This window comes from Abramis brama, assembly GCF_963993115.1.
Source record: "Abramis brama genome assembly, chromosome: 4".
In the NCBI taxonomy this organism is placed as follows: Eukaryota; Metazoa; Chordata; class Actinopteri; order Cypriniformes; family Leuciscidae; genus Abramis; species Abramis brama.
In genome coordinates, this window is record NC_139966.1 from 8,488,253 (window position 1) to 8,501,964 (window position 13,712).

At 38.7% G+C, this 13,712-nt stretch overlaps 1 protein-coding gene across 12 annotated transcripts in view; it reads left to right on the forward strand.

Moving 5' to 3' along the window:
• LOC311081604 (NLR family CARD domain-containing protein 3-like) overlaps positions 1–13,712 on the forward strand; it is a 77,535-nt gene that overhangs the window by 12,807 nt on the left and 51,016 nt on the right. For 11 of the 12 annotated variants that reach the window (XM_084112166.1, XM_084112163.1, XM_084112168.1 and 8 more), the window contains 5 exons: positions 3,093–3,179; positions 3,272–3,415; positions 3,737–3,781; positions 3,875–5,669; positions 5,913–6,086. In XM_084112166.1, coding sequence (XP_083968292.1) covers positions 3,113–3,179; positions 3,272–3,415; positions 3,737–3,781; positions 3,875–5,669; positions 5,913–6,086 — 2,225 coding nt within the window. In that variant the 5' untranslated portion in view covers positions 3,093–3,112. Of the gene's footprint in view, positions 1–1,162; positions 1,382–3,092; positions 3,180–3,271; positions 3,416–3,736; positions 3,782–3,874; positions 5,670–5,912; positions 6,087–13,712 lie in introns of those variants that run through there. The other variant, XM_084112160.1, reaches the window with a different exon arrangement.

Sequence of the window (13,712 nt, forward strand, 5' to 3'; positions counted from 1 at the left end):
ATGCAATTGTTACATGTTCATATATCCCAGACAACACTGAAGAGCAGTGCAGAGTTTAGCTAAACTCAATACGGATCATGTCTTTTCTCCTCTGAGTGGGACACATGGTTCGGATCAATATTGGGGCCACTGTGAATCATTTGAAAGCACCTTTATTAGTTTCAGTTCCAGGAGTGTTTCTCATCAGACTCTTGTACATTGGTTTGTTTTGTGAGACACTCGACTGTCGTAAGGCTTTCATCCAGCATCAGACACACACTCTCAACTGACGCTGGTATGCGGTACGACAGAGAAGAGCTGTTCTGTTGAAGAGCATGTAGAAGGAAGAGTACGACCTGATCACACAAGCTTTTCAGAGTATGTTTTGATCATGATCATGAAAGTTTGCTTACATTTAATCAGTCTATGTAAGGCATAAGGACATAAGGCATTTTTACACTGTCAGTTTAGGTCGAAACAGGTTACGGTTTGCATTGAAAGTTGCTTAAACACACACTCAAAAAACTGCAGGGTTAAAAAATAACCCAACCTTAACCCCACCGTTGGGTCACTATTGGACAGAACACGCGCTGGGTTTTTACCATTTAACCCATATTTCTGGGTCATTCATTTGACCCAACCAGTGGGTGAAATTAACCCTCTTGCTGGGTTAAGTCTTACTCATGTGCTGGGTTATTTCCTGTCTCATTGCCATATTAAAGTATGCCATATACCAAATATTTATTATATTACGAATGTAAAATAATTGTCTCTGTAATACAATAAACCAGAGACTGTATATGTGATTTCAATCTCATTTAATGTTTTTTTTTAAATACATTTTTAATACATTTCTTTAATACTTCTTTTTTGTACACTTATTACAATTATACAATGTATACTCATTCTAAGACAATAAAAACATAAAGGTTCATTAAGTAAGGTCTTTATATACCACTGAAAACATAGTTATGTATATGATATTGCATTTCTGTCAACAACAGATCCTCCTAAATATTACACAATGCACCTTTAAAAGTCATTAAGCAGCTCATTTGAACTCTTATACGATTATGATTTCATTTATTAAGATGTGATGATTTATTAAGAACAGCAACAAACATTTAAAATGCGAATAAATATCAAGTGGGCCTGAAACAACTGTTGTCCTCAAATTTTACAGAGGACTCTTTTCCATCAATCTAATACACGGCATGCTGGAGAAACTCCCAGGCGGGGAAACACTGCGTTGTGTATTTATCATGAAAAACAAAATAAAGCTTTGAAACAAAGATCAGCAGCCTCCAGCAAAGACTCGGCCTCGATGGCGTGGCCTAGAACAATGGCAAAGGTCTGACATGTCCCCCTCGTCTCATCCCTGATGCTCCAGTCATCTCTTATTGTAAATATTCAACCATGTTTTAGCTAAAATAATATGTTTTAATAAATAAATGAATTCATTTTTGTTCAATATATTCATTAAAACGTTCATTTAAAAAAAATAACTAAATAATTTTAAAAAGTAAAGATTCTGAAAGCATTGAATGAGATCCCACGATAATTTAAAATAGCTTTACAGTAGTAACAATAAATATGATATTTTAATTATATGATATGATTAATATCATATTTTTAATATTGCTTTTACAGATTTAAAAAAATAATGAATTAATCACGTTTAAAAACTTTGGAGTTTTTAATATTTTTATATTGCAATAATTTCACAGTTACTCTCCAAATTAATGTAGAAAGAACTTTAAGACAGTATATTTTAAATATTTGTTCAATGGTATCTTTTTATAAATCATCAAGGCCAGTATCACTGATACTAATGCAGCTACTGATGTCTCTATGATAAATTCTTTTTTAAACATTCTATGGATACATAAATACATTCATCTCTAAAAGCTATCGATTTCAACATTTGGCTTAGGCTTTGAATAAAATATCAACTTTTAATGTAAGTGAACTTAAAACAATCTTCACATAAACCCATTATAATAAATGTCACAGTTACCTGTGGCCTTCCTATCTGTCTAACAGGAAGGAAATATACAGAAATTGAATAAAGTTATCAAACACTTTACAGTCTTCACTGCATAAATCATAAATGAAATATAAACTAATCCTTATTAAAGCTATTATTTTCTCTGCTACAACAATCTCCGTTACCTTTGTTCTTTGATTAACATTAATGACATCGCATCAACAGGTTTATTAGGCTGCTGTCACTTTAAGAGCTGCTGCCACATATGACGCGGATCTGACGCGCATCTCATTTTCTCATAACTCTTTAAGTTCATTTGAGTCATTATTTAACGCATTTAAGACCGCTCTTATGAAAATACTTGACAAAATGGGCATTTTGGCATAATTCTGTGTGTTATTGTTTGTTCAAGCGTGAAATAGAAGTTATGGCAAGCCTAAGTATTCATATACACATGGTCGGTCGTCTGATTGCACACTGACCCATCAAAAGCGTGCGATTCCCATCCTCGATGTGATTTGCTACTAAAAAATTTTTTTTTTAACATTTTTGACGTGTATTTATCATAAGAAAAAAACGGTGTCGAATGAACACAATGAACGTGTAGACAGGTAAACCAAACATGCAGTGCAAACGTGTGTTTAAAGTGTGCAAACAGGTGAAAAGAATGTGTTCTTTCCTTAGTGTTCTCAAAATTGCTTGTTGAAAGTGTATGCTCACTTTTTTCTTTGGCCCTTAAGACAGCCGCTATTACACCAGTTCTTAAAAAGCCTGGCTCTGATCCTGAAGATTTATCTATAGGCCTATTGCTAATCTACCTTTTCTGGCTAAGGTCCTCGAACGGGTCATTGTTGGCCAGCTACAGCAATATCTGTACAAATATTTATGTCTTTATGTTGTTTCTACATGATTTTGGAGATTTAATGTGAAAGTATCACAATATCAAAATATATTAAAGACTTTATCGTTTATCGCGATTACCAAAAAATGACAAAACATTTTTTTAAACAAATTAGTTTATTTTTAAACCGATTGACAGCACTTATACTCTGCTCTTTGTTTGTATTTTTGGAAAGTGTCTGATAACATATGATTCATTATAGAGATTTGTGTTCTTGTCCAACAGCTGTAAGTCAGTAAAGGACAATGGCATCTGTTGAACAGCATGATGATAACACACTAGATAAGCTGGAAAACAAAAAACTAAAAGAAGGTAATGGTGATAAAAAAATAATGTTAAATTATGTACGAAATATTAAAGTTGCGATTTAAGCGATGTAATTAATCTCTCTATCTCTATTCCAGGCCAGATGAGCAGCAATGCTCTCACTGGAGTCAGTGTTGATGTGAACGCTGAAACAGGAGCAACTGTAAATGCTCCTTTACTCACTGGAAACATCATCACAGGCCCAGTGACCATCAACTGCATCTCAAACACTGCAGGACATGGTAATATATATATATATATATATATATATATATATATATATAAAAATAAATAAATAATGACTATAATACAATTCATATAATATAATATAATAAATTGTAATGTTTAAAAAGACACAATAACTGCTTTCTGAGACACACTGCTTATTAACAATCATAAATGAAATAATGCTCAGTAGTTGTGAATCCTATTCTTAAGGAAGTTTAGTGTGTAGCCATATTGTTCAGAAATGCTTTAGGTACTTGTCACTTTATTATTCTGTGTAATTATATCTATTGTCTCTTTCCTTTGTATAAATTTACTAATTTTCTCTTTCCTCACAGAGCCACAAAAAACCTCAGCGACGGAGACACCAGAGAAACAACAAGGTGCAACCATCATTTCTTCATTATAGAGGTCTTCAGACTTTAGGAAAAACATGATCACTTAGTCTTTGCTGTCTTTTTCCCTATTTCTTAAAGGCTCAACTGCAAATGATAGAGAAGCTACTCTTCATGATTACACAGAGGCCAGCCGCAGACTGAAGAACATATTAAAACAGGACTACGAGCGGATATTGGTTGGTAATTCAGAGACGGGTCATCAGGAAAACCTGAATGATATTTACACTGATTTATATGTGGTGGAGAATGAGACTGGAGGAAGAGTGAACGAGCACGAGGTGAGACAGATCGAACCAAATCACAACCGACCGACTGCCAAGGAGAAGCCAATCAAGTGTAAAGACATGTTTAATCAAAACAAAAGAATACTAACGATGGGGATCGCAGGAGTGGGAAAAACTGTCTCTGTCAATAAATTCATCCTTGACTGGGTTGAAGGAAAAGAAAATCAGGAAATGACCTTCATTTTTCCTTTGCCGTTCCGTCAGCTAAACCTGATTACAGAGAACTGCAGTCTCATGGAACTGCTTCACAAACACTTCTTTAGTCCTAATAAACTGCCCTCTCTTCCTGAAGGTGACGGTAAGGTCTTGTTCATTTTTGATGGACTGGATGAATGTCGCTTCCCTTTGAGCTTTATAGATGGTGGCAGATTTACAGATGTTCACGAAAAAACAACAGTGAGTAAGATAATAACAAGCCTTATCAAGGCACATCTGGTTTCCTCTGCTCTTATCTGGATCACATCCAGACCAGCAGCAGCCAGTCTGATTCCCCAAAACTACATTAATCAGATGACAGAGGTGCGAGGATTTAACGATGAGCAGAAAGAGCAATACTTCATCAAAAACAGCAGTTCTAAGGTTGCTGGAAACATCATCATCAGTCACATCAAGAAATCCAGGAGTCTGTACATCATGTGCCACATCCCCGTCTTCTGCTGGATCTCTCTTATTGTTCTTCAGCCTCTACTGACTCGAGAGAGCAGTGACAAAACTCCCACAACTCTCACAGGGATGTACACAAGCTTCTTAATTTCTCAGAAGCAACAGATGAAAGAAAAATACAACCGCGATGGCCCTGAACCTAAAGACAATGCAATGTCTTTTGATCAGATTATTCTGAAGCTTGGGAAACTGGCCTTTCAACAGCTGGAGAAAGGTCAACTGATTTTCTACAAGGAAGATCTTGAGGAATGTGGACTAGATGTCAGTGAAGGGTCAGTGTACTCTGGGTTATGCACTCGAATGTTTCAGGAGGAAAAGGTAGCAGCAAGAAACATTTACAGCTTCGTACATCTCAGCGTACAGGAATTCCTTGCTGCTCTTTATGTGTTTATAATGGGCAAAGATGAGAAAGCTGACCTATTTCTTCAATCCCGGAGAGAAAAACTGACATGGAAACTCTCCACAAAGCCACTGTTTCAGCTTCATAAGGCTGCAGTCAAGAAAGCTTTACAGAGTGAGAACGGACACCTGGACCTTTTCCTTCGGTTCCTCCTGGGTCTCTCAATGGAGTCCAATCAGAGTGACCTGAAGCGACTACTGCCAGGACTGAAACTGAAAACAAGGGACATGAAAAACACTGTTGACTATATCAAAAAGAAAATAGAGAAGGAGGAATCAGTAGAGAAGACCATCAATCTCTTCCACTGTCTGAGTGAACTGAAAGATAACTTTGTGGAGGACATCCAGAAGAATCTGAGCTCAGGAAAACTTTCACACAATCTGTCCTCTGCTCAATGGTCTGGTCTGGTGTTTGTGCTCCTGATGTCAGAAGAGACTCAAGAGATGTTTGAACTGCAGAAATACAGAAGATCTGATGAAGCTGTGATGAGACTGCTGCCAGTGATCAAAAACACCAGAAGAGCACTGTAAGAGTCTCCTTTACATTCATGTTTAAACACTGTTAGTCTTTTAATTGCCTTCATTTTAAATGGGTGACTTGCTGGCCTAGACAGTTCAGAAAAAAAATAAAAGTAATGTGTGTGAAAATAAATGCTGGTTTGATGTTTTATGAACAGATAATTGTTTTAGCTTTTCGCTTAATTCACTACAGTTAAAGGTTTTTTCAAGCTCCAGATTACAAACTGCTCTTTGTTTTGTTCTCTACACAGGCTACCCAGCTGTAATCTCACAGCTCAGTCCTGTGAGAGTTTATCTTCAGCTCTACAATCCTCAAACTTCTTTCTGAGAGAGCTGGACCTGAGTAACAATGACCTGCAGGATTCTGGAGTGAAGCTTCTTTCTGATGGACTGAAGAGTCCAGACTGTCAGCTGGAGATACTGAGGTGAATGGTTTTTAAATAATTAATTATGCTATAATCAGAGGCTTACTTAACCAATAAGCAAGGTAAGCGGCCGCTTAGCACCCCAAGAGACAAAACATTTGCAGGAATGTGATATTTTCCCATGTTTATGCAGACATATGGCCAACAAGGACTGCATAAATGTAAGAAAAATATTGTTTGGGGTGAGGGGAAGGGAATGGACTGTATGAAGATTGAATTCGCAACAGTTACTAAAAGTGTAAAATGCTTCCGTTTCATGCATGATTTGCTTCTGACCACACTGAACAAGCTAGCAGCGCCATCTAGTGGCTGTGCAGATGTAACGGGTACTTGGGACTCACTAGCCAATATTAATATGTCATTAATATTAGCTATAATAAATTAAATAAATAACTATGGAAATAAACAGTTTAGGCTAGTTAGGTCACAAGAGTCTAAATTCGTCTACAGGAGCTGGTAGTCAGTAATCACACAGAAACATGAATTTCAATTTAGTACAGGTAACATGTATTGAAAAGTGATTAAACAATATTTACAAACAAAAATAATGAAAATAGAAAAATATATATATATATTTACAGACTAGTTGAACCAGTTATAGTTAAGTGCACTTTGTGGTTATTGTTCAAATAAGATATGACAATAGAAATTACAAATGCCACACACAAGAAACAAAAAGAAAAAACTGTCCCAGTGATGTTTGGTTTCTTCAAGACCAACGCGACAACCCACAAGAGGTTTATGAGAGTTTGTATCGATAAGTCCATAGGTTATTGTTCATTAAGGAAAAAGGATGTGCATGTGGGACTGAAGCGCTAGTCTGTGGAGAAGTGTGTGGGAAACAGGCTGCGGACAACCTTCCTACCAGACCAGTTGGGCGGCTGTTCAGTGGATGCTGCACAGATGGTAGGCTCCCAGCCGTAGTAGTTCAGCTCGCCATCATTCATCCCCAAACAGAGAAAAAAAACCTGGCCTGTAGTGCAACAACAGGACCAGTAAATAATAAGGCTAAATTGGAACTTAAGTTATATTAAACTTTAGCTGATTCCACACTCAAACAGCATTTCCTTGCGTACCCAATTCTAAATCATTACAGAATAATCAAATGTATAAACTACAATTAATAAACATTAAATACTTGACAACACAGTCAAAAGTGCAATATTAAAGTTGCATTGCCTGTACAAAGTTCAAATAAATAATCCAACAGTACTAGGCTATAATCTGATTTCCTTAGTGCATGTAAACACACAAATCTATTGGTAAACCAGAAATAGCAGACTTTACAACAGTATAGATCAAAACCCTTTTTGTTAAAACAGCCAAATGCCAATGCTAATACTAATACTAATGTTCAATGCAGCTAGCTTAGCATGTCAGCCTCCAGCATATAGTTCATTCATTTAATTTACTCACCAGTTCCTCTATGTAAACATAACCTGATGGCGGCGACGGATTCCCTGCAGCCAGAAAGTTGTTCTAAAAAGTTACAATGATATGCTTAACTTAAAAGCATGAATCGAGCACAAGAGTGACTAGTCTGTAAAACGCAAACCTGTCCACTGCTGTCGATCGGCTTCCCCACACCTCTGAATGAGGAAGACGCCGCAACCCAGTCAAAGAGTATAGAAGTACCAAGAGGCGAAACTCAGTTGCAGTTTTGACAACAGCCACTAGGTGGCGCTTCGGTAGCGCGGCCGCCATTTTGGACTGAACCAATGGCTTTACCGTTAGCACAACTACCGTATACAGCATTAACATTATGTCTAGAAATAATTGGAAACAAAGAAAACAGTGTTCTGCCATCAACTGCAACAACTACCAGTGTACAACCAATCAACTAGCATTTCATAGATTAGATCCAGAGAGGTAAAGTAGAAAAGGTTTTTATTAACGTTAAAGTGAGCTAACGTCAACGATAACACTACAGGTGCTGTAACGTTAATGTAAGCTATCCCATAACCGCAGTAACAGTTTGCTAACGTTATGTATTTGGTCGAAATTGAGTCAAGACTCAAAGTGGGCTTTTTAAATCGCATACTTTCAGAGATATATGAACACCTAACCTGGCAAATGGCCGCTGTATTAATTCATTGTTATCACTAAATTAACCCTTTAACTGTCACCTTTTTTTCGCATAAACATGAAAATCAAACTTAAATGGTTGTAATTCAAGAATGCTTTGGAATATAGACCTATGGTTGGTCTTGTTTTAAAGAAGACATTTGTCAGATTATTGTTGAAGTGAAATAAATTATGAAAGTGAAACAGAAAAAAGTTATATAAGTTTGAGTTTATTAAAATGTACAAATTTAAAAATATAATTATTTATATTTTATATAAAATATATATATATATATTACAAAATATATTTTACTCTATAACTGCAAGAAAAGGAAAGCAAAAAATATGAACAAGTTGTGTTCCACATTTTAGGTTGATATGTTGATATATGTCTCGCTCCCTCACCCTTTCTGCCGTGTGCTCTACACCAGCGGTTCCCAAACTTTTTTTCCTGCGCACCCCCTTCTATGTCCCAACCGGGTTGGCGCACCCCCAATCCCCAATTCAAAAAAATAACGCATCAAAGCTTTGTTTTATCGCCATATAAAGACTCATGTTTAATCATGCGCAAATAACCAGGGGCCTGTACCATGAAGCCGGATTAGGTGGCTAGCCAGCTATGTTTCAGCTTAGTTTCCGCCAACCCTGGGTTTTAGGTACTATGAAAGTAGCTCGGCTTTAATCGGTGTTCGTTGCCATGGTATCTTACGCTGCACGGCTAACCTGCTCCGGGGCAGGTTATGTTCTGGATTCAAGATCTCAGACTGAAGTTTGACCAATCAGCTGAGAGCAAAGAAACATATAGGTGATGTAACTTATTCCCAGTGTCTGTTGCAATGACCTTTGGCATCCTAAAGGCACATTTCAACTGTGTTCGGCCCCTTAAGAGTCACCAGAGCGGGCATCACAGATAGTGGCTGCATGTGCCATTCTGCACAATATAGCCACCAGAAGAAAGGAGCGAGAACCACCACAAAACCAGCTTCTCCCCGATGAAACTGACCCGATCACACTTGACCACCCAGCTGGTGCAGATGTAGATGCAATCACCATACAATATTACACTTAATAAAATCACATTGAAACTGCAGATAGGTCTCAAACTGTTTTATTGCTTTTGTGGGATGGGAGGGAGAAAGAGCAAGAGAAAGTTGCATTAATAAATATTCATACTAAAGTGTTACTTGGTTAAATAAGTAACCAAGGTTAAATATAAATATATATAAATATATATATATATATACACTGCTCAAAAAAATTAAGGGAACACTTAAACAACACAATGTAACTCCAAGTCAATCACACTTCTGTGAAATTAAACTGTCCACTTAGGAAGCAACACTGATTGACAATCAATTTCACATGCTGTTGTGCGAATGGAATAGACGACCGGTGGAAATTATAGGCAATTAGCAAGACACCCCCAATAAAGGAGTGGTTCTGCAGGTGGTGACCACAGACCACTTCTCAGTTCCTATGCTTTCTGGCTGATGTTTTGGTCACTTTTGAATGCTGGCGGTGCTTTCACTCTAGTGGTAGCATGAGACGGAGTCTACAACCCACACAAGTGGCTCAGGTAGTGCAGCTCATCCAGGATGGCACATCAATGCGAGCTGTGGCAAGAAGGTTTGCTGTGTCTGTCAGCATAGTGTCCAGAGCATGGAGGCGCTACCAGGAGACAGGCCAGTACATCAGGAGACGTGGAGGAGGCCGTAGGAGGGCAACAACCCAGCAGCAGGACCGCTACCTCCGCCTTTGTGCAAGGAGGAGCAGGAGGAACACTGCCAGAGCCCTGCAAAATGACCTCCAGTAGGCCACAAATGTGCATGTGTCTGCTCAAACGGTCAGAAACAGACTCCATGAGGGTGGTATGAGGGCCCAACGTCCACAGGTGGGGGTTGTGCTTACAGCCCAACACCGTGCAGGACGTTTGGCATTTGCCAGAGAACACCAAGATTGGCAAATTCGCCACTGGCGCCCTGTGCTCTTCACAGATGAAAGCAGGCAGCAGAACGTTGTCCATGGCGTCTCCAGACTCTGTCACGTCTGTCACATGTGCTCAGTGTGAACCTGCTTTCATCTGTGAAGAGCACAGGGCGCCAGTGGCGAATTTGCCAATCTTGGTGTTCTCTGGCAAATGCCAAACGTCCTGCACGGTGTTGGGCTGTAAGCACAACCCCCACCTGTGGACGTCGGGCCCTCATACCACCCTCATGGAGTCTGTTTCTGACCGTTTGAGCAGACACATGCACATTTGTGGCCTACTGGAGGTCATTTTGCAGGGCTCTGGCAGTGTTCCTCCTGCTCCTCCTTGCACAAAGGCGGAGGTAGCGGTCCTGCTGCTGGGTTGTTGCCCTCCTACGGCTTCCTCCACGTCTCCTGATGTACTGGCCTGTCTCCTGGTAGCGCCTCCATGCTCTGGACACTATCCTGACAGACACAGCAAACCTTCTTGCCACAGCTCGCATTGATGTGCCATTCTGGATGAGCTGCACTACCTGAGCCACTTGTGTGGGTTGTAGACTCCGTCTCATGCTACCACTAGAGTGAAAGCACCGCCAGCATTCAAAAGTGACCAAAACATCAGCCAGAAAGCATAGGAACTGAGAAGTGGTCTGTGGTCACCACCTGCAGAACCACTCCTTTATTGGGGGTGTCTTGCTAATTGCCTATAATTTCCACCGGTCGTCTATTCCATTCGCACAACAGCATGTGAAATTGATTGTCAATCAGTGTTGCTTCCTAAGTGGACAGTTTGATTTCACAGAAGTGTGATTGACTTGGAGTTACATTGTGTTGTTTAAGTGTTCCCTTAATTTTTTTGAGCAGTGTATATAGATAGAAATAGGCAGCATACTTTTTAAAGTAGAGAGAAATAATCCACCACATGTTTTTAACTATATACTATACTGAGATCAGTTTTATCCATATATAAATTTTATATATAAATTATTTTGTTTGGAGCCTCCTCAGCTCAGTCATCTCCTTTAGTGTGCAGTCTAGTTCAAGACTCCTTTTGTACAGGGCCCTGACTGAGTCTGTTTCCACCTGAAACATAATTCCACCACAAACATGATCATTACAAGTTTTCTGGAGGCTTATCAAAATCACAAAAAGTTCCTGGACTTCCTACAAACACAGGACTGACTGTATTTTATGTCAAGGGTTTTAAATCCTTACACATTTCTTTTGAAGGCCATTGAGGTAGAGGCCTCAGTTTCTGGGGCAGGTTGTGAAAAATCCTACAATAAAAGAGAGGTGTAAGGGCCAGTCCCTTTTTTATGCCATACATTAAAATGTTTGCCATAATAAAAAGCCCAGTGCATTCACATCAGCAACTGTCTGAGAACACATAGACAGAGTGTCTTCATTTCCTCCACCCTAATAAATAAAAATAGGCCAATGTAAAGCATAACTGTTGTAAAGCAGGTTATGTGTGGTGTTCTGTCTGCTGCATACTGACCTCTGTGTGGGAAACTGTGTGTGCTGGGTTCAACAGGGACACTGTATTTCCCTCTACTGCAGAACATACAGTCAGCCATATTTAAAACTTAAAAAGTAGGCTAGTTGCATATTGCAGGAGCCAGCACCAGGGTCAGACTGTACAGCACCTGTAATCCCATCCATAATCGTCCGTCCCTTATTGCCTACTCAGAGCCAACTACTCCGCCAGTGTATTCTGGTTTTCTGAATTTAATTCTTTATTTCTGTTTGCTGCAAACAAGTGTTTGTGATAAAATGTTCACAAAAGTAATAAAAGGTTGTGGTAAATACTCACCACTTTGAATTATATTTTTATATTTTGTCTTTATCTGCTGCCAAGAACATTTGGAGTTGGGGTTGCATCTAAAAATCAATGAATATAAATTTTTCTTAGTACATGCACATTTTTATATATTATAAAAATAGGCTATAGGCTATATATTACACGTAGGCTACACATACATATATACATAATTTTACATAAATATAGAACGTATTTGTTTAACTTACACATTAACAATCAGCAATCTTTCTCCAACAGTCTTCTCTTGCTTTGGCCGCAGAGACCGTATTGTTTCGAGCTTGAAATACATATTTAAATTAATCGTAATTATGAATGATTATCTCTTGCTCCTCCACAGAAAAATATATCGCTCTCGCTCTACCCGCGATTGGTTGTTCAGTGTCGACGTCACTCTTTTATGTGCACGCGCGCGTGGAGTAATCATAGCTTAAGGATCAAAGCCTGAGTTGACAGAGAAAGTTGATGAGCTGCATCATGGTACCAATAAAGCCTGATCGCATCGGTTTGGTTGTCAACTCAAAACTAATCCTGTAACCCCGAGTTTGTTCAGCTACCTTCATGGTACAGGCCCCAGAACACGCAGACAATAACAACATCAACAAAGTTTCAATATAATGCAACAAAGCTACGCACAAGCTTCCACTTTTAAGAGGACGAGTGACAGACACAGGCTCAGTAACAGAAAGCACTGTTATTTTCAGCCGTGTAAAAGAAACATTGCAGCAATATTAAATGACCGTGGAGCTAGCATCATCATCATAACACAACGGTTATGGAAATTAGAACGACAGTACATTGAATTAAATTGCAATGAAGTTACAAACGATCCACATTAAAGAGAATATAGGCTCCGAAATAGATAAAATAAATAAAAACGAGGATCAATCTGATACTTTTCAAGTGCGAATATAAAATTAGCCTACACACGATCCACAACATAATTAAGTAACAAAGAGCATAGGCTCAAACATAAAATAAACAACAATATAAAAAGAGCTCACCAAAGCTGAATTTGTTTGATCAAAAATAGAGTAAAACTTGAAATATTTATGAATTTTCAAAATCATTACTTCAGTGTCACATGACCCTTCAGAAATATGAAAACAGTTTGCTGCTTAATATTTTGGAAACTATAATTTTTTTCATGATTCTTTGATGTATAACATTTTCAAAAGAACAGCATTTATTTAAAAACGAAATATCTTGTAACATTACACATGTGACATGTTTTAAGGTCACGTTTGATCACTTAATGCATCCTTACTGAAAAAAAATTCTGACTAACCAACAAATTTTTGAACGGCAGTGGTCATTATTGCAAAAAACACTATCAGACTGATCAACAAGGTATCTCTTCATTTACCAGTCGAAGACCGATCATCTTTCTGCTCTTATACTCCGTGCACTGTCAAGGGCTTCATCATATTTGTCGTGGTACCTGTCTTTGCAGCAATGATTTTACCGCAAATACTGCATCGCGCGCTGTTGGCATCAAGCCTGGAGAAATGTAGCCACACTTTTGATCGACTTTTCCACATCTTTATGGTATTGTGTGTGTGTGTGCTCGCGTCTCATATGAGTATGTGCGCGTAGAGTTTGTGTGTGTGTTTCCTCGGGTCACATTGAGTATGTGTATGTGCGCGAGTTTGTGTGTGTGTGTGTGTGTGTGTGTGTGTGCTCGCGTTTCATAAGTATGTGCGTGGAGAGAGTTTGTGTGTGCGCGCGCGCGTCTCATATGTGCGCGGAGAGTTCCGCGCGTCTCGTGTGTGTAGAGT